Source organism: Panthera pardus, unplaced genomic scaffold, assembly GCF_024362965.1.
Source record: "Panthera pardus isolate Hobbes unplaced genomic scaffold, ASM2436296v1 HiC_scaffold_24, whole genome shotgun sequence".
Taxonomy (NCBI): Eukaryota; Metazoa; Chordata; class Mammalia; order Carnivora; family Felidae; genus Panthera; species Panthera pardus.
In genome coordinates this window covers 110,966,932-110,993,137 of record NW_026526810.1, presented here as the reverse complement: position 1 = coordinate 110,993,137, position 26,206 = coordinate 110,966,932, and the positions used below count along the sequence as shown (strand labels likewise).

Here is a 26,206-nt window from a genome sequence, read left to right as displayed (position 1 = left end):
AATGGGGTCAGTTCGTGCCAGCCGTGACGTCACTGCTTCCTTGCAGCAACAGAAGGGGTAGTTTTTCCTGTCAGCTGAGATCAGAACTAGTTACGACGGAGGCAAGCGAGGAAGAGAGCCCTACTTAAACATTTATCAGTGAAGAGGATCTCAAAGCTTCACTGACTGAGAAGGGAACTTGCAGAATCAGATTCTGCATTGCATACGGGACGGGGTAAGAATTGAGACTCAGGTGTATAACTTTTTTTGTAATATGAATTCTCCAGAGTCTGCGTTCCCTATATTGGGATGGAAAGAGCTCTCGGATATCTACACCGCGGACTAGAACACTTGAGTTCCAGGCTGGATGCCACCACGTGTTAGAGCTTAATGGGGTTGACAGACTCAAATTATTAATTTTTGAATACTTGCTGTGTGCCAAAGGACGAGGAACTCAAGATCGTGGCAGTGGGAATTAAAGGAGTTCTCTAAGAAGGGTATTCTCAAGGTTAAACACAAGCCTTGATTTCATAACAGGTATCTGAACGGGTGAGAGAGTAGTAGTTTGGGTGCACAAACTATGGTGATTTAAAAACAAAGTAGAAACATGTAAGAGAAAGGTAATTCCACTTTAGATAAACAGAGTTTATCCCAGATGTCAAAAGGATGTTTTACTTGGAGGTCCCCAGCTCAAGTAAAAGGTCAGAAATAGAGGTGTAGATTTGGGAGTTATCGACATACAGACCTTTCTGGAGATGAAACGGTCCAGGAAAGGTATATAAAACAAGAAAGAGAACACTGAGGTCAACTGGAGTGATTGATTACTAACAAAATTTCAATCCACTTTCTACAAATGTTATAGACAAAAGTATATTGCAGGGTGTAAACAGGTGACCATAAACCAGCACAACACTTAGAAAAATATCCTCGATTTTATTGTTGCAAATGGTTGATTAAATTAATGAAACAAACCCTCTTATTTAGAGGTTCATTAATAGATCTTGAAACTCGTGTTCAGAACCGTTTGTTAATTTGTTCAGTCAGTCCTGTCATTTTAAGTCCTGTCATTTGCTAAAACTGTCTTTGTTGTCTTAATCTTTCTAATCACCTAAAACTTCAAGTGATGTTTATATCTATTTGCCCTCGGAATCTTTACACTATGTGACAGTGTGTGCCTGCTAACCTAAAACAAACTTGCTTCCGTCAATATATGAGTTTTTAGACTATACAGTAAATTATTTAGCAAAACACAAATAGATCATCCTCTAGTAAACTACTGTCTCCATCGACCTAACTGACCTCAGTTATTTCACAAAGCCTCTGCTCTGTATCCTAAAAACTGCTCCACAAGCTCTGGATTCCCCCAAAACCCCTACACACACTCTGCCATCTCCATCTCCACATGGAAAGGCCATACCAATTCTATTCTTACACCAAATTACAGTTCAAGAGTTATGTAAAGCATTTCCAGGTCAACATATATTTACAATGTGTCTTCTCAAGCATTCTATATACATTTCTTTTAATTTGAGAGAAAGAGAGGGAGAGAGAGAATCCCAAACAGGCTCCACGCTGTCAGCACACGATGCTGACACAGGGCTAGATCTTAGGAACCGTGAGATCGTGACCTGGGCCAAAATCAAGAGTCATATGCTTAATCGACTGAGCTACCCAGGCACCCCTCAAGCATTCTATTTTAAGTGAAAGTTATTAACTGTAAAAATCTGTTTATTTTGTATGATCTGCTAAAGAGTTACATCAAATCTCTATGGGTTTCAGACTGTCTAATCAAAACATCATATATAATATTGGTAAAGGAAAGAAAAATATGTCATGTTGACTTCAGTCTATTATTGTAAATACTCATGTTAGATACAGAGAACATATATGATATTGAAGATAAAGGAAAAAATGTTATCCAACTAGAAAATATTACCTATGATCACATTCAAATTAAAAGCTATCTGTACTCGGGGCACCTGGCTGGCTCAGTCAGTTAAGCATCCAACTTCAGCTCAGGTCCTGATCTCATGGCTTGTGGGTTTGAGCCCTGTGTTGATTCTGTGTCCCCCTCTCTCTCTGCCCCTCCCCACTCACACTCTGTCTCTATCTCTCAAAAATCAACATTAAAAAAAAAGCTATCTGTAGTCTAAGATTTTTTTTTTATGAAATATCTTAAAAATCTTTGAGTAAAATGGAAAGAAATCTGTGTATTTCCTTGATGAAGATGCTTATACATATTACAAAGAGGTTTCTTCTGAAATGCAAACTATCTGCTTTCCGATGTTACCTCCTGTCATCATGGACTGGAATGCAACTAGAAAGAAAACAAACAAACTAGGTTATATGAAAACCTAAATGTCACTATCATACATGTTTATCAGTAGGTCGAACACATGCAATTAATTTGAATAATTTCTCCAATTATTTTAATATTAACTATAGAAGGAAATTTTCATGAAGAGAACCTCAAGTGAAATATTGGCAAAACCACTAAACTAACTCAATTTACATCTTAAAAATGTGTTTTTACCCAAACTAGAAATGTTTAATTGGTATCTATCTCAGTGTTCACTGTTTATAGAATCTGAAGACTAGAAGCAAATAAGTATGTGGATAAAATGCCAGCACAATTTTTCAGTTACTATTAAAAATAATAGAAATCTAACCATAAAGTTTTACTAAGTAAAATATGCATGTTATGCCAGGAAAATGAGTAAAATTTAAGTTGTTTAGTAAACATATTGACCAAATGTATTAAATATTTTTTCCTAAAAAGGTAAAAAAAAAAAACAAAACAAAAACAGTTTGATATAATCTCTTTCATTTTAAACAGACAAAAGAATGTTGAAATCTGTGTATGTTAGGGAAAAAAAAAACCCTAAATATTGAAAATCTGTTTAATATAATCTTATGATGTCTTAGAACGATTCAATCTGAAAAAGTTACCTAGAAGGTATCACTTTTGTGATACTTGTATTTTTTTTCATAACTTGTTTCAAAACCAAAGAAATACTTATTTGATGACTTGAAATGTGAAAACAATACTTTCTTAAATACCATTAAGCTGAACTTTAATGGAGTTTGATTAAGATATTTAAGTAAACCTGCAGGATGGGTTTACAGGAAAGAAATAAATGATTTAAAAAGAAAAAAAAAACGAGGGAAGTAGAAGTAAAGGAAAAAAGGGAATATTTGTGCTTAGCTCATGCATATGATAAATAAACCTACATTCATCTTACCTCCCATGTTTTCCAATCCATTTACCACAGTCTCTTTAATCTGTAAGTCAAAATAACCAAATATAGTATTCTTTAGACTTCATCATGTCTATTTAAAGTTGACCATTTGAACAACACGGGTTTGAACTGTGCAGGTCCATTTATACACAGATTTTTTTTTCAATAAATAAGTACTGTAAATGTATTTTCTGTTCCTTGTAACTTAATAACATTTTTTTCTTTAGCTTACTTTATTGTAAGAATACAGTATAAATTACATATAACATACAAAATATGTGTTAGTCAACTGTTTATGTTATCAGTAAGGCTTGTGGTCAATAGTAGGCTACTTGTAGTTTTGGGGGAGTCAAAAGACACATGGGGATTTTCAACTGCATGGAGGGTGTCAACGCCCTTAACCCCTGAGGTGTTCAAGGTCAACTGTAATATTCTCCATGTTGGCAAAGGGCAGTAATACTATTTAGCACTTTCTGTCTAAAAATAGATTTCTTCATCTCATGGACATAGCACAGAAGTTTCCTATTGAAAGATTTTTAAAAATAAAATCTTCTTAAAAAAATAAAAAAATAAAATCCTCTTTTCCCATTGTATAATCTTCAATTAGCAACATCACAAGCTATCCCCTCTTTTCAGAAAACAAAGTATATAAACATAAGCACATGCACATGTAACTTTGCCTGTCATTTGCAAATTTCAAGAACATCCCAGGTCAGTGTCTCTAGACCCCAGATGAATAACTCCTGATTTTCAGCCAGCAACCAAGAAATATATCAGGCTATCAGGGAGGGCAGGAAAGAAGTATAGTGGTGGTGAGATAGGGGTACGGGGAGGTGCTTAAAAGATTTTGAGGAAGCACAGCTTCTAGGGACACCCGGCTGGCTCTGCTGGTTAAGCTACCAACTTTGTCTCAGATCATTATCTCGTGGTTTGTGAGTTTGAGCCCTGCATCAGGCTCTCTGCTGTCAGCATGGACCCTGCTTTGGATCTTCTGTCCCCCTCTCTCTCTCCTCTCTCTCTCTCTCTCTCTGTCAAAATAAATAATAAACTTTAAAGAAAAGAAAAGAAAGAAAAAAAGCACAGCTTCTAACACATAGTAGCATTCCATAAATATTTGTTAAATTAATGAATATTAAAATTTGAAAAAAAAAACACCTTTTTATCTTGTATTATAATCTAAGAAAAGTAAAGGTTAATAAAATTTTAGATAAAGCGACTGACAGTAGACGGTTTCTCAATTAGGAAGTTATACTCACCTGAGAGTAAACTTAATTTACAATATTCAGTGCAATTTTGTAGGAATTCCTATTACAAAGCTAATATGTTCACTATAATAAATTCAAATAACACAAAAGTATATCAATTATGTCAATATCAATGATATTGATAAAAGAATAGAGGCAAGTTCTACCTTTAGCTTTCCTTCTTTAAACCACTGACTCAGCTGTAGAATGCCAGACTCAAATTTGTCCTTATAGTTTAACACCAGAAATCTTTCTCTGTAGTGGGGAAGAAAAGGATAATGATCAGAGACTATGGAGGGTGAAAGAGCTCAAAATCAAATCATTCCAGAACTCTAATATTTGTTAGTCTTTCAAACATCAGGACTTAATCACACAGAACCAGGCCAGATACAGTTTTAGGTGTAGTTACATGTGTCAGTGTAGCGGGCTTCTATTGTTTGTGGTCTGGCTAGCATTAAAACCCTGTTTGGTAATTAGCACTGTGATTTTACTTTGTGGGTAATATCCTTTCCCCACTCTCCTGTGACCAAAGCTAGGCCAGTCGGAGCCAGTATCAGCTTTGATAAAACTGAGAGGAAGAGAGCTTTCTCTTTTTGCTTGGGTTGCTAACTTGGTAACATGTAAGACTAGAGATAACAGTCATCCTCTTGATCTGCTGCAAGAGAAGAGCTTGCAAAGGAACAGAGCCAACCCAAAAGAAAGCACAGCCCAAAGGTAGAGAAAAACTTGGTGATGCCACTATGCAAACCTTATGTCCAGCCAATACTAATACCGGACTGCTCAGAAACGTGAGCCAATAAATTACCTTTGCACTTACGCCAATGTGAGTTGAGTTTCTATCACTTGGGGAAAAAAAGACTTGCAAAAGATTGATAGAACCGATATGTTTTTTAGAAAATTTTTTGCCAGGGGGCGCCTGGGTGGCTCAGTCAGTTAAACGTCCTACTTCAGCTCAGGTCATGACTTTGCAGTCTGTGGGTTTGAGCCCCGTGAAGGGCTCTGTACCCACAGCTCGGAGCCTGGAGCCTGCTTCTGATTCTGTGTCTCCCTCTCTGTCTACCCCTCCCCTGCTCATGTTCTGTCTCTGTCTCTCAAAAATAAATGTGAAAAAAAAAAAAAAAAGTTTTTGCCAGGGCTCTGGTTAACAAAAACCTAAATACTGAAAAAAATGTCCATTTTCAAGTTTTACTTAATAAGGAAGAATTATATATGAAAAACACTACCATTTCATATACATCTATGATCTTTAAACTCATGAATCTGGTAGTAAGGGGAAAAGGGTGGTCCATACCTTGTGATGTTTCTTTCTTTTTGGATTGCTTCTACAGCAGGGGGTAGTGGAGGAGGATAAGGCACATCTTTGTTGTACTGAGAAATCTGACCACACAGGATGATATGGCTGTTCTGATTCATCTGTTCAGGAAAAATTGATGATTATACCCTAAGATACATGCCTTTCCTATGTTTACTGATTTTATGGCTGCCTCAGCAAAAGCCTCCTTGACTACTGTAATTTAATCCTTTGGTGCCAATTAATTGATTTTGCTTTGAAGATTTACTCCTTATATGTATTTAAGAGTTTTAATTAGCCAGGAAACAAGTCCCTTCCAAAGGAACAGAGGTAATTGAGAGTTTGGTAATGCACAAAAGAATTACACCGGTATCATCATTGTTGTTGCTACTGTTAGTAGTAGCAGTAAAGTATTTCCTTGCATTTAAATAATTTAACCTTCGGTGCCTGGCTCAGTGGGTTAAGCGTCCAACTTCAGCTCCGGTCATGATCTCGCGGTCCGTGAGTTCGAGCCCCACGTCATGCTCTGTACTGAGAGCTCAGAGCCTGGAGCCTGCTTCTGATTCTGTGTCTCCCACTCTTTCTGCCCCTCCCCAATTCTTGCTCTGTCTCCCTCACTCTCAAAAATGAATAAATGTTAAGAGAATTTTTAAATAATTTAACCTCAACTGCAATATGTGTGTGTGTGTGTGTGTGTGTGTGTGTGTGTGTACATAGTAAAGGACAATGCCGTGTTAATAGCTAATGTTGATATTTTATAACATTGTCAATAAAAATATGTAAATAACTGGGGCGCCTGGGTGGCTCATTCGGTTGAGTGGCCGACTTCGGCTCAGGTCATGATCTCGCGGTCCGTGAGTTCGAGCCCCGCGTCGGGCCCTGTGCTGACAGCTCAGAGCCTGGAGCCTGCTTCAGATTCTGTGTCTCCCTCTCTCTGACCCTCCCCCGTTCATGCTCTGTCTCCCTCTGTCTCAAAAATAAATAAACGTTAAAAAAAAAATGTAAATAACTATAATCTATGAAAATCATTTCCCTACCCAAAGTCAGAGGCCATGGCTGTGAGTGAGTTAGTTGATGAGGAATTAGGGTCAAAACTTCACCACTGGAACAATACAACTGTAATTTTTTTGTTAAGATTTTATCTTTAAGTAATCTCTAACACCCAACGTGGGTCTAGAACTCACAATCCCAAAATCAAGAATCCCGTGCCCGACCAACCAAGCCAGCTAGGCACACCTCCCTACAACTGTAATTTTTGATAAAAATAAATTGCAGGTGAAAAATACAATACTGCTATCAAAGAACTGAAATTGATGCTCATATGCAAATCTGCAAGCAAACGGAAGTAGTTGTCAGCAAGCTCTTCTGCATCACTAAATTACAATACTGATCATTAACATTATTTCTCACAATAAACCCTACAATTCTATAGGTTTTTTTCGGTATCAGGTAAAAAGCACAGCAAATAAAATGTAGCATTCAAATTTGTAACAAATTGGCAAACAACCTGACTTATCACTGTATCACTGATGTCACCACCAACATTGTCAAAGTAAACATCCACTCCAGCTGGACAAAATTCACGGAGCTGTTCTGCCACATTCCCCTTTTTATAATTAATTGCAGCATCAAAGCCCAGTTCTGAGGTCAGAAGGTGGCACTTCTCCTGTGTTCCACAAATTCCCACCACTCTGGAACAGCCCATCAAATGGCCAATCTAGGGGGGAGATTTTAAAAAAGTAAACAACTTTCCGTTGCTACATTTAAGTGTAAAAATGTGAGTATACAAGATATCACGAGTATATGAGAGTGTTCATCACAGTTTAGGTTAGATTACAGGACTTTGGCTAAAAGTTATTTGAAACCAAAAGAATTAAGACCAGATATAATGCCACTGCTAAAAAACAAATTAAGATTGACTAAAATTAGACTTAGTCTGAATGTTAAAATCTCACAATTTAAAGCTGATTTCATAAAAGAAGTAGACTCAAAACATCACTAACTTGCAATTCAAGATTTCTCAGGCCTATGATAAAATATTTTGTTTCAATAAAGACTTTTAGTCATGAAACAATATACTTTAAAATTCTATTATAATCTTTACTGTATTTCTAGAACCCAGTAAGTGCTCTCTTATTTGAAGATTCCTTTTAAAAATATGAGTTTGTCTTTTAATTCATGTCATGGAATTCCAGATAGGTACTCTATGGGTTTCTTCCTTATATTGATTAGAGCAATGCTCTAGCATTTACCATGTCTATTTCTGGTTAACAGAGAACAAGATACAAAAATCTACATTTTCCATATCGTTATGAAGAGAGTCTAGGCAGGTAATAACATCATTCCTACCAGAAATATATAAAATAATATTATACATTTGTTCAATTTTATATTTTAAATTATATACATGTATCCAGAAATTCAAGTTTTTAGAAAATCAAATAGTTCTCAGAAAGTTTACCTGCCCAGCCAAGGATCCACAAGCACCAGCAGCCCCACTAACAACCATTGTCTGATTAGATCCAGCAGTTATATGACCTTTCTCCTGTATCCCAATCAAGGAAGTCAAACCAGGCATACCTATAGCTCCAAGAAAGTATGAAAGGTGTCCATTCACAAGTTGTGGGTCTACCTAAAATAAAATATCTAACTTTAAAAAATAATACTAGAAATTCCCATTTTAAATCAACAAGGCAGAGAAAAACCTGTTATGGATTGAGTTGTGTTTCCCAGTTTCTGATGTTGAGACCTACCCCTTAATATAACTATATTTGGACACAGGGCCTTTAAGGAGATAATCATGGTTAAATGAGGTCATCAGGGAGGGGCCCTAATCCAACAGAACTTGCATCCTTAGGAGAAAAGGAAGAGACACCAGAGGTCTTTCTCCGCACGTACACAGAAGAAAGGCTAATGCCCTGTGAGGACACAGCAAAAAGGCAGCCAACTACAAGTCAGGAAGAAAGACTTCACTACAAACCAAATTTTCTATCACCTAGATCTCAGACTGTGAGAAAATAACTTTCTGTCATTTAAGCCCCCAGTCTATGGTATTTTGTAATGGCATTCCAAGCAGATTTTAATAAACAACCTGATATGGTTTCTAGAACAGTGAACCGTTCTTCAGTCTAGTGAAAATTCTATAATTTACTTGTACAAAGTAAAAAACAAATAAGTATTACTTCTCTTTATGGTAAAAAACAAAAACTTTAAAGAATTCTACATGAAAGACACTTATCATTCTTTCTTATCAATGCTGCCAAGTATATTTAAAAAAAGAAAGAAAGAAACACTTAAGGGGAAAACACTAGGCAAAGTAGGAAGGTTTTAAAACCTCTGAGCAATTCCAAGGGGACTGGGTGGCTCAGTCAGCTGGGCATCTGGCTCTTGATTTCAGCTTACATCATGATCTCATGGTTCGTGAGATAGAGCCCCTGCTTTGGGCTCTGGGTTGTCAGTGCTTGGATCCTGCTTGGGTGCTCGCTTCGGCAGCACATATACTAAAATTGGATCCTGCTTGGGATTCTCTTGCTCACTCTCTCAAAAATACGTAAAGAAGTTTTTTCAAAGAAAGAAGATTCACCACATTAACTTGATTTGTAGTTAAACTTCCATAAACAAAATGGCAGTTTGTATTCAGCAGTCTTAAATGGCTGTCAGATCTAGTGTGTACATAAAGGCAATCAAGGTATTAAAGTCAACAATACTTAGGTCTACAGTACACAAAAATATATCATGTAGGTAATATTTATTAGTAAGTCCAATATAGAAACTTTGGGAGACAGGTTTGTGTTTAGCAAATATCCTTTCTCCATCCCTTCTGAATTCCTTTTCATTTCTAATAACTGTGCCGAAAGCATTTTGAAGCTCTCCCCAGCTGCCCCATTTCCCTCCATAGCAAAATGACAGGGAAAAACCAGAACCTGCTGAATATTTCTTCCTGCTAAGAAGTTTCTTGTTAAATATATTTTACTGGTATCATTAAGTTGAAAATTATTGTATAACATCTCCCACATATCGTTTGTATTTTAACAGTCACCTTTAACTGATTATAAGAATTCATAATAACAGGGCTGCCCAGGTGGCTCAGATGGCTAGGTATTCAAGTCTTGATTTCAGTTCAGGTCATGATCTCATGCATGGTTCAAGAGATCTCTCTCCTCACCCCCCTCGCACCCTCTCTCTCTCTCTCAAAATAAATAAACTTAAAAAAAAAAAAAAGAATTTCTAATAATAAAAAATACTAAAATTTTATAAAGCTTTTTAGAAAGCATTAGTCATATTTATCATAGCATTTAATTTCTACATTCAGTTGTGAAAGAGCTACTATTTTCATCTTGCACATGAGGAAACTAAGGTTCAGAGACATAAAATAACTTCCCTGATGACATAAATTGGGTTGCATTACATGAAGCTGCCAGGTTTTATAGGTCAATACAGACAAGTATTGGTAATTTCACATAATTCAACTAACAACAGACACTGAACTCAGGACTTTTGATACAAAATGGAATTTTAAGCACAAACCAAATGAGTTTAAGTCAAATGGCAATTTCATAGGAAACTTTAAAGCATACAACTATAAGAGAACTTCTGGCCCCCTTGGTATAAATTATTTTTTGATGCTTACAATTCAGGTTTTATTTTATATATGTAAAATTCAAGAAATAAATTAAATATGAAAAACAACACTATTCACTAATAATCTAAGAACTGTCATATAGTTACGGCCAACAGTGGAAAAGAAACAAAGGTTTTCCACATTTTAGCAGCCATCTAAAAGAAAATGTATGCTTTTATTTTTTTTCCCTGATAACCCACTGAACCGAATGCCAAATGCACAATGATTTATAGGGAGGGGAAGACCCAGATAGTAGAACCTTGGATTGTGAGTAACTTGTTCTGCGAGTGTTCCGCAAGACAAGTAAACATTTCTAAAAAATTTTATTTGACTTGATAAATGAGTGATGTCTTGCAACAGGAGTACTACATGATGTCAAATGTCACACGATCACAACTAAGCCAACGATTCTTGAAATTCCCTTTGATATACGAGTGCTATGGATTACAAGCCTGTTTCTGGAACGAATTATGCTCGCAAACCAAGGTTTTACTGTACTGTATATTATACATCACCTTCTCAAGGCTGCTTCCATTCAGAATAACCTTGGTTTGCCAGGGCCAATAGAAAGAAGTCACAAAATCGCCTTTAGTAAAATGTACGTGTTTGCTTTCTTCTACAATCCCAATACCTCCACCATCAACCACTTGAGACAGCTGCCAAGGTGTTATATAATCACTGCCAGTGTCTTCATTCATTCTGCAACGCTAAAAAAAGAAAATGTTGATGAGGATAATTCTGCCTGATAATATTGGCCAGTTTGTTAATTTATCGGGTGACTAAAAGAAAGGTATATAGTCAGTAATGTTAAGTAAAGTGTTAAACAAATTAAATTTATCTTAATTTCTATCTTCTTTTCAGTTATTCTTTATCTTTTAAAAAAAAAATGTATCCCCTCTCTAACAAGTAAAGAAGTATAATTAGAGGGGCGCCTGGGTGGCTTAGTCCATTAAGAATCTGACTTTAGCTCAGGTCATGATCTTGCAGTCCATGGGTTTGAGCCCCACATCAGGCTCTGTGCTGACAGCTCAGAGCCTGGAGCCTGCTTCAGATTCTGCCTCTCTCTCTCTCTCTCTCTCTCTCTCTCTCTCTCTCTTTCTCTCTGTCCTTCCCCTGCTTGCACTCTCTCTCTCTCTCTCAAAAAAGAAATAAACATCAAAATTTATTTTATTATTTTTAATTTTTTTTAACGATTATTCATTTTTGAGAGACAGAGTGTGAGTGGGGGAGGGGCAGAGAGAGACAGAGGCACAGAATCCAAAGCAGGCTCCAGGCTCCAAGTTGTCAATACAGCCCGATGCAGGGCTTGAACTCACTGACCACGAGATCATGACCTGAGATGAAGTTGGACGCTTAACCAACTGAGCCACCCAGGTGTCCCCGCCCCCAAAATTTTTTTAAATAAATTTAAAAAATAAGTACAATTAGAAAGGACTTTAAGTATGGTCTAATATCAGATTGTGGTAATGGTTAAACAACTTTGTAAACGGACTAAAAACCGGTGAATTGTACACTTTATTTTTTGAAAATGTATTTATTTAGTAATCTCTACATCCAAACTGGGGCTCAAACTCATGGCCCTGAGATCGGGAGTTATATGCTCTTTTTGGGGCACCTGTGTGGCTCAGTCGGTTAAGTGTCCAGAGCCTCTGTCAGCACAGAGCCCACTTAAGATCCTCTGTCTCCCTCTCTTTCTGCCCCTCCCCCACTCGTGAGTGTGTACGTGCACACACACACTCACTCTCTCTCTCAAACATTTAAAAAAAAAAAAACAGTCACATGCTCTTCCAACTGAGCCAGCCAGGCACCCCTGATTTGTATAGTTTAAATGTATAAATTGTAGGATACGTGATAATATTCCAACAAAGCTGTTAAAATGTTTAAACAAATTTAATATTACATTATGCTAGCAAAAATAATGTGTCAATGGTTTCAATGGATTGTGGCGCATTAGCTACACTTAACATGTTGCTATTATAAAACTGTCCAATTTTTATAGAAAGCAAACTACCAACATATAGACTGTAATATTATTCATTTATTTTGGCCTAGCAATTCTGCTTCCCCAATGGAAATAACCCAAAAGAAATGAAACAATTTTTTACACAGTTGTTCATCACAGCTTCAGGCCAAGCCCTACATCATACCCCATAACTTTGGGTGGATGTTCTCCTTCTACTACAAAGGCAAAATGTCACAGTGGCACCACACCCTTCCATGGGACTAGAGCTAAAGATTTCTCTGGGAAGTAATCAAGGCTCTCTTCCTCTCTGTGGCTCACTCTTGCCCACTTATGAAAGCCAAGACGTAGAGGCCTACAGTGTGGTCCAGGAGATAGAAAAGATAGAAGGCTACTTGACTATGTGGGTTCAGTTCACCAGGGTAAATGACCAAACAGGGAATTGAGGGAGAAGCTTCTATGAGAATATACTAACTACACTTCTGCTAGTGTGCCCCTCCAAGTATTCTTGGAAAGCAAGTGCAGCAGCCACCGAATACTGCCGGACCAAGGACCTGACTCTTAAATAAGGCTAACAGAGAAAGTACAAACAGTAATTCTCTATAGGTAAGCAAATGATGTCAACACAATCGAATGTTATATAACCACCAAAATAATATTTGGACTCGTTTATCATATGAAAATACACATAAAGTCACTTAAATATAAAATAAAAATAGTATATATACATTAAATATAACCATGGAAAATACTGTGTAAACATGGGGATTAAAATGAGTTATGAATTTGGATACATTCTTTTTTTTTTTTTTAAGAACAATGTCTAGTAAAAGGAACCAAAATTATTTTCTTCTCTCCTTCCTTTAATTAATACTTAATAAACACCATGCCAGTCACTGGAAATACAGTGACAAATAAGACCTCTGTCTTCATGAGTTTACTTTTTATTAGGGAAGACAGACATCTAAGAACTACACAGATCATTCTTCATTACAACCGGAAGAAATGCTGAGGATCAAGGTACATTTTTGAGAAAATATAACAGAGAAGACGAGTCTGAGGGTGGAAGGCGACTTATCAAAGCAAATCTTTTTAATGCAGGCCTTAAGAGAGTAATAGGGATTGGGCAGGTAACAGGAAAGGAGCGGGAGGGAGGCAGAGGGACAACACGTATAAAGGCTTGTTTTAATTGTACTCAGGATTTTGTTGTAGTCAGGTATGGAAGAACAACAGACACAGAGACACCCACCTTGAAAGAAGAGTTTAAAGTGCCTGGGTGGCTCAGTTGGTTAAGCATCTGACTTCGGTCACGATGCTCAGGTCATGATCTCATGGTTCATGAGTTAGAGCCCTGCTTCGGGTGAGCTCGAGCCCTGCATTGGGTGAGCCCCACTTCCCCCACTCTCTCTCCCTCCTCCTCTCTCTCTCTCTGCCCCTTGTGGGATTCTCTTTCTCTCTCTGCTCCTCACTCATTTGCACCCTCTCTCTCAAAAAAAAAAATAAAAAACAAAAAGACAAGTATTACAAAAAAGAAGAAGAGTTTATTACTTACAAGTCCCAAGAGGAGGAGCACACCATACCACACAGGGCCACAGGGGGAAGCACCAGAGTTAGTCAGGAAGAAAAAATAGCAACAGGAGAGCATGGCCCAGAGTCTTTATTATGGTTTCAGGGGGAAGAAATGGACAAGACAGGGTAGGGAAATTTGAGTAAGTTTAGGAGGAGACAGCTTGAATAATTTCAGCGGGATCTGGCTTAGAGGGGTGGTCCCTAGTTGTCTGGTACCAGGCCCTGGGGTGATTTGGGGCAGGGAAAATCACCTGTGTGAGTTAGATGAAGGAGGCAGTTTGGTGTGTTCCAGGCAAGTTGTTTGTTACCTCTAAAATATGCTGGGAGGAGCTGGCTCTCCAGGATTAGGAAAGCTCCTAAGATATGAAAGCATTAAAAAATACAGCAAAGGAAAAACATGATCAATATAAGGTTTGAGCAAAAAAGGCACCGGTGTGTTACACAAGAAAGAGGCCCGGTGAGGCCAGCATCCAAGAGGAAGAAGTAAAGTAGGGTATAGTAAGGCTGGGCAGGCAAACAGCGACCAGACTATGTAGCATCTTAGACCATGCCCAAAATGTTAGTCTTTATCTCAAGACTAAAAGAAAGCCATTAGACATAAAGGTGACGTGATTAGTTGTTATTATACAACTACCATTTCTGGCTGCAGTGTGGAAGACAGTCTAAGGGGGCGAAGAGTGTTTGCAAGGATACTCCATTAGGAGAAAAAGAAACAATGATGACTCAGACTGAATACACATCCTTGAAGTTTACTGAGAAGTGGACTGAACTGAGATGTACTTAGGAAGGAGGATCCACAGGACCTGAGACTGACATACAGAATGAACACAGAGAATGAAGAGACAGTCTCAAGAAAAACTCAGTGCTTTGTAGCATGAAATGAGTGGACAGAGAACCTATATACTCCCCTGGAGGAAAAAGAGGTTTTTTGTTGCTATTTTGAAGTTGGGGGTGTTTAGGGGCGCCTGGGTGACTCAGTCAGTTGAGCGTCCGACTTCAGCTCAGGTCACAATCTCGCGGTCCATGAGTTCGAGCCCCGCGTCGGGCTCTGGGCTGATGGCTCAGAGCCTGGAGCCTGCTTCCGATTCTGTGTCTCCCTCTCTCTCTGCCCCTCCCCCGTTCATGCTCTGTGTCTCTCTGTCCCAAAAATAAATAACGTTAAAAAAAAAAAATTTGAAGTTGGGGGTGTTTAGAAGTGAAGATCATGAATCCAGTTCATGTCATAATCTTAATTGTTTCATCATCTCTCCACCCCTAAAATCCTTGGGTCATGAATTTATCTCACTATAAGTCTCTCAGAGGGAATTCTGCTGAACAGGAAGTTTGTTCCAACTTAGAGAATTCTGTGAAAAACACATCCTTTCTGCTTGTTTTCAACTATTCCTTTTTGACTGTTCTGTTTCATTTTTAAAACCCTTCTACCCCTGAACCTTGGCTTTATTTTGGTAAATTGTGTTCTCTTAATTTACTTTGTATTTATTATCCTGGGCTTAAATGATAGGCTTTACATTTTGTTCATCAGGGCATATGTAATCCTTAGATGCCCTGAGCTATGTCTTATTTATACATTGAAGTGTTAAAGTCTTAAGAACACCACACCAATCATCATCAAGAATTGACCCTGAATACTAAATAGTGCACTGCCATTTTTCTCCTGAATTGGGGGTAATTATTCTCCTCATGTGATCTGCTCAGCACAGTCTAGAGTATTGAGGCTGATAGCCTGACTGAGCTTGTCTTGGCTTCCACTGAAAGGTGGAGCATCTTTAGATCTATGGGAAATCAATGCCCTAATTTATCCCTCGGTATCTATTTGTCTTTTGTCTCTTTAGAATGCTCTAGACCAGTCACCACTTCATTCCCCTAGCCCATAAAGAAAAATTTCTTGCTACCCTGGGAAGAATTTTGAATGAAGTCGTCAAACTGTTTTCCGTGGTAAGCATAATCAACTATGACTGGTGTTACTTGAAGACAGAGCCTGAAATTACACTCCTGGATCAGAGGGAAGAGGAGCCTTCCCAAGGCTACAACTATCCTGGCAGAAAATTGGTATTGCCAATTGGGTCTCCACTGTAAATGAAGCCTGAGAAGAGGTCAGCCAGGATTTTCTCTGTGCCCCACCAGGGCACTCTAAAAGCCAAAAGCAGGAAGCAAGCATATGTACAAGAACAGTAATATATAAAGAGATTCTAAATTGCTTATTTGTCTCTTTGCCCAACTTTTCACAGGCTAATATAGACAAACTTTCTGCATATCAGCCATTATTATCTTTTATTTCTATTGCAAATTTGTCTAAGTTTGCCATTGATCTTTTGATTTTGTACATCCTGTTTTATTGTGTTTTACAAAATACAATGTTTTTAAAAATAGGTCTATTTATCAATCATGTTCTTTCGTATTAGCTGGGTTTGCTGTCATTCTTACAAAGTCTTTCCCCAACATCATTCAATTGTTTACCCATGCTTTTTCTAAAAATTTTTATAGTTTCACTTAAAAATTTTTTCTTATTATCTGTTGGAATTTATTCTGGTGTAGGGGTTGAGCTAAGAATGTAATTTTTGCCCCAAAGTACATAGTCAACTAACTGATCTAACCCAGTTGGATTCAATAAGCTATCCTGATTTTCTTTTGACTTTTTATTTTACATAAATAAAGACTCAAAGAAAGCTGTAAAACTAGTACAAAGAACAGAAATTAATGAAACAGACAACAGGAAAACAATACAGAAAATCAACAAAACCAAAAGTTGGTCCTTCGAAAAATTAACAAAATTGACATAGTGTTAGCTAAACTGACCAAGAGAAAAATAAACAAGACTTAAATTACTAAAATCAGGAATAAAAGAAAGGGCATTACTACCTATCTTTCAGAAATAAAAAAAGATTACAAGGAAATACTAAGAACCGATGGCAATAGATTACACAACTTAGATGAAATGGGCAAATTCCCAGAAAAACACAAACTACAAAAGCCAACTCAAAAAGGAATAGAAAAGCCTAGTAGACCTACAACAAATAAAGACATTGAATTAGTCATTTAAAAACTCTCCAAAAAGAAAAACCCAGGCCAGATAGCTTTACTGGTGAATTCTACCAATCTTTGAAAGAAGAATACCAATTCTTCACAAACTCTTCCAAAAACAGAAGAGGAGGGAACATTTCCCAACCCATTCTGAGGCCCAGAGTACCCTGGTACCAAAATCAGGCAAACACATCACAAGGAAACAAGAGACCATGAATATAGTCTCACAGCTTTATGGATGCAAGAAACCTCAAGAAAATAGTAGCAAACTAAATCCAACAACGTATCAAAGGAAACACACCAGGACCAAGAATGCAAGACGGATTTAACATCTGAAAATTAATTAATATAACAAACCATAAATAGATTAAAAAACAAAAACCACATGATCATCTCAATAGAAGCAGAAAATGCACATGACAAAATCTAAAACCGCTTCTGGGGGGAGGGAATAATGGGGATTTTATTATTTAAAGGGCAGAGTTTCTGTTTAGGATGATGAAAAAGTACTAGATATGGAAAGTGTGTAACAGCTGCACAGCACTGAATGCTCTTAATGCCACTAAATTATACACTTAAAAATGGTTAAAATGGCATACTGTTAGATCTATTTTATCACAATAAAAAAAACCCAACACCTCTTTATGATAAATATACTCAACAAATCAGAAACCAAACCAGGAATAAGAGGAAATCTCCTCAACCTGACAAAGGGCATCTACATCCCACATATTTAATGGCAAAAGATTGAATGTTTTCCCCCTAAGATCAAGAACAAGACAAAGATGTTCACTCTCACCGCTTCTATATAACAATGTACTAGAGGTTCGAATCAGGCAGGCAAATAACATAAAAAGCATTCATACAGGAAAAGAAGAAAAAACTCTCTCTCTTTTTTTTAATGTTTATTTACTTATTTTGAGAGGTGTGGCGGGGGGGGGGGGGGAGGGTGGAGCACGAGCACATGCATGAGCAGGGGAGGGGCACAGAGAAAGGGAGAGGAAGAGAATCCCAAGCAAACTCTACGCGGAACCAGATGTGGGGCTCAAACTCACGACCATGAGATCATGACCTGAGCCACAATCAAGAGCTGGTCGCTTAACCAACTGAGGCACCCCGGTGCCCCCAAATCTATCTGTCTTTATAGAGACTAAGTCCATGTGCCTAAGGGCTTCTCAACTGTACTCCTTCACAATATCTTTCAATAAATCTTCTTTATCTAAAAATAGCATAAGTGAGTCTGTTCCTTCAAAAAGAAACCAGCTAGAATAAAGGTCTTATACAGAGCCTGCCTTGTAAACTAGATCAATCTGAGAGAACTTCCAAGCCTAATTCACTATGTTATTTACAACCGGGAAGTGATCTGGACATTTGAAAGAATCGGATTAACATGTACTACTATGATGAAAACATTTCTTCTACAACATTCCCTCACAACACAAGTGAATAAAAACAAAGGCAACCTGTAATTCCCCGGCTTCAAGATATAATTGCTCAAATATCTATTAATCATGAGGATTGCACAATGAAATTCAGATGCAACATAAAAAATATGAAAATACAATTAATCTTCACCAAGTCACAAAATCCTGATTCTTACCATGTAAGGATCCACAGAAAGATAAAGAGTTCTCACTTGTACTTGTCCTTCATTGATATTATTTGGTAAATTTACTTCTTCTATTCGGAAATTTTCTGCCACTGGATTACCATTTTTTCCTAAAATATTAAGGAAAATATAAAATCAAAAAGTCACTTTCTTATGTAATTATTTCTCTTTTTTTAAATGTATGTCCTTGTGATTTTTTTTTTTTTTTTTACTGTTTATTTATTTTTGAGAGAGAGAAACAGACAGACAGAGCGTGAGTAGGGGAGGGACAGAGAGGGAGACAGAATCCAAAGCAGCCTCTAGGCTCTGCACTCACAGCAGAGAGCCAGATGCAGGGCTCAGACTCACAAGCCATGAGATCATGACGTGAGCCAAAGTGTATTTATTATTCTTTAAAAGGTAACTCTAGGATTCAGAGAACTCCCTTTTAATACAGACATGAATAAATCTATATTGTTCTGTAATTTCTCTGTAACTCAGCATAAATTCTTCAAATAGTTTCAGTTGCTCTTTATCTTCTCCAAGCAGTTCCTATAAAATATTGCCATCAACTTCAAAATTCCTTTTTAAAGATTATTACAGGTAAATCACCTCATCTGTTGTAAAATTGTAAGATTTCAAAAAGTAAAAACTCACAGCCATCTTTTTTAATTATGAAAATCAAATTTTACAACATAACAGAAACACATCAGCCAAAATAAATAGTTAGGTAAACATTTCTTCCTCATCTTAAGAAGAAATGGAAACTGGAATGTAATTTTTAAAATTTTTTTACAGAGAAAAAGTACGAGTGGGGAAGGGGCAGAGATAGAGGGAGACAGAGAGAAAATCCCAAGCAGGCCCCATGATGCCAGCATAGAGCCTGACACAGGGCTCAAACTCACAATATGTGAGATCATGACCTGAGCAAAAATCAAGAGTTGGATGCTTAACTGACTGGGCCACCAGATGCCCTCTCTTTTTTTTTTTTTGAGAGAGAGAGAGCATGTGCAAATGGAGCAGAGGGAGAGAGAAGGATAATCCCAAGCAGCTCCACACTCAGCACTGAGCCTGACTCTGGGCTCAACCCCATGACCCTAGAATCATGACCTGAGCTGAAATCAAGAGTAGGACAATCAACCAACTGAGCCACCCAGGCACCCCATAATTTTTTTTTTTCCAAAATAAAATTTAACTTTATGAGATGACTCCGAATGTACTAGTGTCTTAGGAAAGTTTGATATGGGCCCGTGTCTGTATGTGACAGTGTTACATAGAATGGGACTCAAATGTCCAATTTGCTCATCAAATTTTTTTTGATCAAAGCCATTTCCCAAATCCAATTTTAGATAGGTTATGTAGGAGAGTCAGAAGCTTCACTTTAATGCACTTTCTCTCCAAATGTGATATGCTGAATGATGAAGAAGAGACCCCAGCCCCAGCTTCTCTCATCTCCCATCAGGGTCAGGTGGCAGGCAGGGATTGTCTTGCTGCTAAGTCCTGCAGGAGGGGCTGCGTGCAGGCTGTTATCACTGGGCATCCCAGCTGAGGGCACCAGCATTCAGATAGGCATAGGCAGGCATTTGTGGACAAGGGATGCTGCAAGGTTACAAAAGCAACACCACAGGCGGAGATGGGCTTGAGCTGGAGGGGCCCATGAGGATGAATGTAATTTTTTTTAAAAAGTAAAGCCTTGGGGTGCCTGGCTGGCTCAGTTGGTGGAGGATGTGATTCTTGACCTCAGGGTTGTGAGTTCAAGCCCCAGGTTGGGTGTGGAGCCTACTTTAAAATAAAGTCTTGAGGGGCGCCTGGGTGGCGCAGTCGGTTAAGCGTCCGACTTCAGCCAGGTCACAATCTCGCGGTCCGTGAGTTCGAGCCCCGCGTCAGGCTCTGGGCTGATGGCTCGGAGCCTGGAGCCTGTTTCCGATTCTGTGTCTCCCTCTCTCTCTGCCCCTCCCCCGTTCATGCTCTGTCTCTCTCTGTCCCAAAAATAAATAAAAAATGTTGGAAAAAAAAAAAATTTAAAAAAAATAAAATAAAATAAAGTCTTGAAAATTAGGAAATTAGAAAATTTGAAATATAGAAAGAAAAATTTGTAAGCAGAAAATGTCATCAGTCAAAGTGTATTCTTACTCAGTTATGTTAACACAAGCAAACTTCCTACTGATTGAGTCATCAAATGTCTAAGGTGGAAAAAGAATAAATACTTTAACATCTCACTTTTCTAAAATGGAAGTCAGAAAAGGTAAGGGGCTAGGGGGAAGAATAGGTAAGTGATTTTTCTAAGCCACACAGTAAGTAAACAGTAAAACCAAAGCAACATGGGCCCAAACCTCTCAGGTTATTTTCATACCTAAGTTTCTATGATTCAGGTTAGATGTCAGCACAGACATAGGTCAGTGTTTTTCACATAGAACAGAAAGACAAATTTTAAGAATCAACAATACATACATACTGTAAATAAAAAACAAAAGCCATATATATTTGTACTATAATATTTTTAAAGTTTATTTATTTATTTTGAGAAAGAGAGAGTCCAAGTGGGGGCAGAGAAAGAGGAGGGAGAGGGAGAGAGAGAGACAGACAGAGAATCCCAAGCAGGCTCTACACTGTCAGCACAGACCCCAATGCAGGGCTCGATCTCATGACCGTGAAATCATGACTTGAGCCAAAATCAAGAGTCAAGATGCTTAACCAAATGAGTCACCCAGGTGCCCTGGGTAATATAGCATTTTAAGTGTAATAATTCTAAAATACCTTTTTTCTTCAACAGATAGCCTTGATAAGCGATCACTTAAAAAATTGAATATTATATTATTTAAAGAGTTTCTTCCAATATCTCTACTAGGGTTAATATCTTCCTACCTTAATTTACCACATTAACTATTACTTTTTGTTCCTTCATTTTCACTAATAATTATCAAAGACCAGGTCTTTGATACAAATACATACCAGGTCGGGAATTCAATACCACTCTTTGTATAATCATCACCTTGCTGCACAGTGGTCTCACAAGACTTCTGTATAGAGCAACTCCTATAAACAGAAAAGTTTTTAAATCACAAAGTTTTAAAATAGTCAACAATTAAAAAAAAAGAAAGCACACTTACGATTCCGAACAAGGAAAGGAAAAAACCATCTTTGGGATCCAGAAAAGATGTAGTCTCCTGCCAGAGTTGGCCTCGTAAAGCAAATATGCAAAGAAAGACTAAATCTAGTTACAATTTTTTACCAATAGGAACAAGTTCAAAAGGCTGAGGAAGACGAATGTTTTTGGCTTCATAATTCGGGCACATTCATTTTTATACCGTCCTGATTAAGCCTCCTACTGTGACTTGATTAAAAGAAAACATGATATATTCCTCCAGAGCTAGAAGTTAATCTAGTAGCAAAACAAAAACACTAGCTGTTTGAGATGTAACCAAATGTTCAACGATTCTTTTATTCATTGGTCAAAATGGAAATTACTTTAATAGTTTTATTTATACAAAAGCAAAACATCAGTGGTAGCTGGCTCAGTCAGAAGAGCATGTAACTCTTGACCCTGGAGATGTGAGTTTGAGCTCCAGGTTGCGTGGAGGGATTAAAAAAAAAAGAAAGAAAGAAAACTTAAAAAAAAAAAAAAAAAGTAAAACATTAAAAGCATTTTTAAATTCTCACCTTATAGGAAATTCTGAAATACAAAATAGCCAAAGAAGTAAAGGATCAGCTTATTCTGGGTTTACAATTTGAGCTAATGAAAGAAGCAAAATGAAGTTCTGGTGTTGGCACTGTATCTCCTAATCTTCTATTAAGTATCATTATCCCCATTTTACAGATTTTATTTCATGCCATTGACTGTTGAAGAAACATTTGTTGCTAAATTCCTTTGTCTATGGAATGTCCTTTGATTGCTTGCTTCTTCAGGGTGTCATTTACCTCATTCTTCTATCCCCACCCTTCCACCCCACCCCCACCCCTGCCTCCCTATCCTTGACTGGTAGTTAGATCTAGAGATTCGATTTAGACACAGGTTGAATTTTTTTTAAGCAAGAATCTTTAAAGATGTTACTGTGTGCATCCTATCTCCTCACATCAAGAAGTCCAAAATGTCTTGTAGGGCTAAACATATTTTTAAAAGGAAATTTTCTACTGAATCACCTTGTGTGTATTATGGAAGAATTAAAAAGCAAAATTTTCCATTTGATGCTGGGTCCAAAGGTAACTGCCCCAGAGAGGTTATTAACAGCATAATAATTTTCAATCAAAGGAATTCTTCCCAAATAAGTTTCATATTTTGCCCTCTTCTCTGATTACTTTCTATGTGTGCTTTCTCTAAAATATGCACACTGTAGATTTGTCCAAATACTTTTTATCAGCATGAAAAGCACACCATTAAATTTCTCTCCCTCTGTATTAAATTAGAAATTTTTCAACTGTCAAACACTAGATTTAACTAAGGTTAAGATAATTGCACAATATCCCTTGAGAGCACAACAAACAACACATTTAAAGGATAAAGAATTGATTGGGTTACAAAATTAAAATCCTAAAATATGACACACCAAGTTCTAGATCTGAGAGGACAGGCGGTGGTGGTGTTAAATGCATCCCCAGTGAAGGAGTAGGGAGGACACTCAACTCTTTTTTGACTGATGTTAAGCGTACCATATTTGGTTGCTATGATATTAAATGGATTCCCAATTAGTGATAAGTCATATCCCCAAATAACACCAAATCAATGGTCAACTGAAAAATTCACTCCGGTGCTGTTCATAAAGACTGTGTTATCTGAGTATCTACCTTGTAGCCTAGCATTAGAAAAGAGCACTGAACTAAGTGGACCAGAGGACGCGTCCTGGTTCTAATCACGTGGGATCTTAGGAAAGGCCCTTCTCTCAGCAGGTTCTCTGAATGTTACTAAGTGCCAGGAACGGGGCTAAAGTTTTTATAATCATTGTCTCGAACCCCTTCTACCCAACAACCCTATGAGGATGGTACTGTCATCTGTCCCCATTTTTCTAGATGGAGAAAAGGAAGAGACAGGTTGAAGACCTTGCCCAAAAGAAAGACCAGAACCCACACTCAAACACAACACATAACCATTTCCATAACACGAGCTTCCTAACATGTTTAAAACAAACAAACAACTCTTCCCCATCCTGATCTTGTTCAATTATTCTGCCCAAATGGCTCTGCAGACCCCCGCCTTGTTATAAAAGGTGCAAATCTCTGGGATTTCCTCCACTCTTGCCGGCCTGTCGCTCCCTTTCCTTTGACTCTTCTGGTTTCTTCCTTCCTCTGCCCAAGACTAACAGGTTGGGAGATTCCTGCCTGGCTCTTCCCTTCTCCCACTGGCCTCACCTTCCTCTCTGGCTCCCACTACCAACCACTCACATGGACATTACTAAATATCTGCATCTACAGCCCAAATTTCAAACTGGTTTCCCAGATTGCAGGTGCCAAAGGGACAGGGATTTGTGTCTGTTTGTTCAATGATTCATGTTCACCCTCTGGCACATGGCAGGTGCTCAATAAATATTTATTAAATGAACCTCCCAGATGCACCTTAAGCACAATTACGTGCAAACTTAAGGTTGTTTACACCCAACATTAAAAAACAACAACAAACAAAAACAAAAGACCTGCCCCCGTTTCTTCTAGAGCATTCTCTAACCTAGTTGTGGTAGGGTCCCCCCTCCCTAAGGAAAAAAAAAAAAACCCTCAAGGTAACCTGGCTATGCGCGTAGGTAACCACAACCCTCATGACCTTGTAACACGAGACCACTTAATCAGACAGCATGTTTGTATCTATCACCACATGTGGGAGATTAAAAAAGTAGAAAATATCTAAAAAATTACACCGGGTGGCATTCGGAGCTCAGCTCTTCGGGTACGAGCCCAACTGAGCAGTGCCGGCAGGAATAAAGTTGCTTCCTGTTAAGAAAAGCCGTGGTGTCACGACTCTCTATGCGAGAACCCTGCTACATAGTGACCTAGGCAATAATGCCAGCCTCGTGGCAGCTCCGAGGGGAAGAGTGGAAGTCACCCCGGTTCCTAGATCCTCCCTCACCCGGAAGACCCAACCCAGCCTCGGGCTTGGCTGACCCAGCAGCCCCGGCGCCGGGCCCGTCTCGCGTCACTCACCAGCACGCAGCTCGAGAGGAAACCGCCCGCTTTTCAGAGCTCGCGAACTGCAGGCAGCGAGACCTCTGTCCTCCCAACCCCACCACGCAGGCGCACCGCTAGACCTCTGCCCCACCCCCACCCCCGCCTCCTCCCTGCCTCCTCCCCTCCAGGAGCGGGGTTTTGCAGCTAAAGCGAGATTCTTGGGTTCCCACGTTCCCAGATCCCTGGGTTCTGGGAGAAGTGGGGAAGATGCGGAGTTTTAAACGATCATCACGTGTCTGGGCAAGGTATATTAATCAGTTAAACAGGACTGGTGCTCTATGGCCGCCCATACTGGACCAAAAGAGCAAATCGTTCAGTCTTGACCATTGAGTTCACTTCCAGCAGTCCTTGAAGGAATTTAATTCGTTGCATGGACTTCTCCGTAAGCCTCAGAGTGGAAAATTACAGCGAGGCGGGGTCCATCAAGCCTACCCCTGGTTTTATAGACAAGGATACTGAGGCTCTGAGAGCTGATGTGATTGAACCACCTACTTTTTCGCTGGTTAGGGGCAATGCTGCGGTTAAAACCGCCTCTCCAGAGGCTGGGCTATGACCCCTTCCCTTACGAGGGGCTGCCTTTTCTTTCACACACACACACACACACACACACACACACACACACACACACAAATCCCAGCTTCCTCAAAGATGGATTACCTAGTGTTGAAAGAGTACTTCAACTGCTTCCTTTTTTGATCTCAAACTTTGTAATTGATTAAATTCTTTCCAGCCTGTCTCTTAACGCAGGCAAAAAATCCTGCAGGCAAAGCATCCCCTCAAGCAATAGACTGTCCTAAACCAGTAAGACCCTGAGTGACGCCAAGACATGACCCATTTGACCTTCACTGCCTACCTGCACATATCCGCGGCAGTGACCAAACCTGCTTTGTTTGGGACCCCTAGAGCCAGGTGCCCTTGCACTCCTGCCCCCCTGCTACAGTGTGAACTGACTTCTCAATTTCATTAATTATTAATTGCTTTTTGTGTTGAACTGGGTTGAGCAAGTCTTATTCCTAGGACAGCTTGGATCCCTGAGGATTTTAAACCCTAAGAGACCATCCTGAGAATTGCTATTTACATTGTATTCATGTCAGTGCTAATAGCTCAGCATATACGATGGTATTCTGTAGCTGAATGATGACTGGGGTAGTGAGCAAAGGGGTGAGAATCTTTCAACAGGTTGGAGCTTCTGATAGAGTCATCTCTGAAATTTTTTACTTCTTTGAGAAAGCTTCAGGAAAGGACTAGAAGGATTATACTACCTTGCAAACTCTGTCTAGCAGGAGCTTATCACTTATCAGTCTTGTACAGGTAGATCTTCAATATCATTTTATTTTATTTTATTTTTTAATATAACATTTTATTTTTATAACTTGAACGAACTGATGAAAAAGAAAATGCACTAACAGATTAAAAGTAATAGCATAAAGTAATGATAGTTTAGAACTTGATCTTAAAAGAAACAGCCTTTCAAAGTAGAAAAGAAACTCTACAGTATTAGTTTTTACTGTCTCGATTCTGGAGCCTATGAATTCCTTGCAAAA

The 26,206-nt window shown here is 38.5% G+C and overlaps 1 protein-coding gene and 1 long non-coding RNA gene across 8 annotated transcripts; one reads left to right on the top strand and one right to left on the bottom strand.

Annotated features, from left to right (window-relative positions):
• The first annotated feature begins 109 nt into the window (after positions 1-109).
• LOC109253815 (uncharacterized) lies at positions 110-16,272 on the top strand. Its single transcript, XR_002074540.2, has 2 exons — positions 110-214; positions 15,736-16,272. It is a non-coding gene; the product is annotated as an uncharacterized LOC109253815 (long non-coding RNA).
• On the bottom strand, positions 893-25,534 carry PTGR2 (prostaglandin reductase 2). Of its 7 annotated transcripts, none has more exons than XM_053889602.1 (10): positions 25,516-25,534; positions 21,465-21,548; positions 18,525-18,643; positions 10,890-11,081; positions 8,215-8,385; positions 7,261-7,470; positions 5,754-5,875; positions 4,630-4,717; positions 3,222-3,261; positions 893-2,296 (listed from the first exon to the last, which is right to left on the bottom strand). In XM_053889602.1, exons 2-10 carry the CDS (start codon positions 21,499-21,501, stop codon positions 2,220-2,222), a joined length of 1,056 nt encoding a protein of 351 aa, XP_053745577.1. In that variant the 5' UTR covers positions 21,502-21,548; positions 25,516-25,534; the 3' UTR covers positions 893-2,219. The 7 variants fall into 7 exon arrangements, with proteins under 7 accessions (XP_053745577.1, XP_019282655.1, XP_053745575.1 ...); XM_019427110.2 differs by lacking the exon at positions 25,516-25,534 and adding an exon at positions 24,639-24,744; XM_053889600.1 differs by lacking the exon at positions 25,516-25,534 and adding an exon at positions 24,579-24,598.
• Positions 25,535-26,206: the final 672 nt, after the last annotated feature.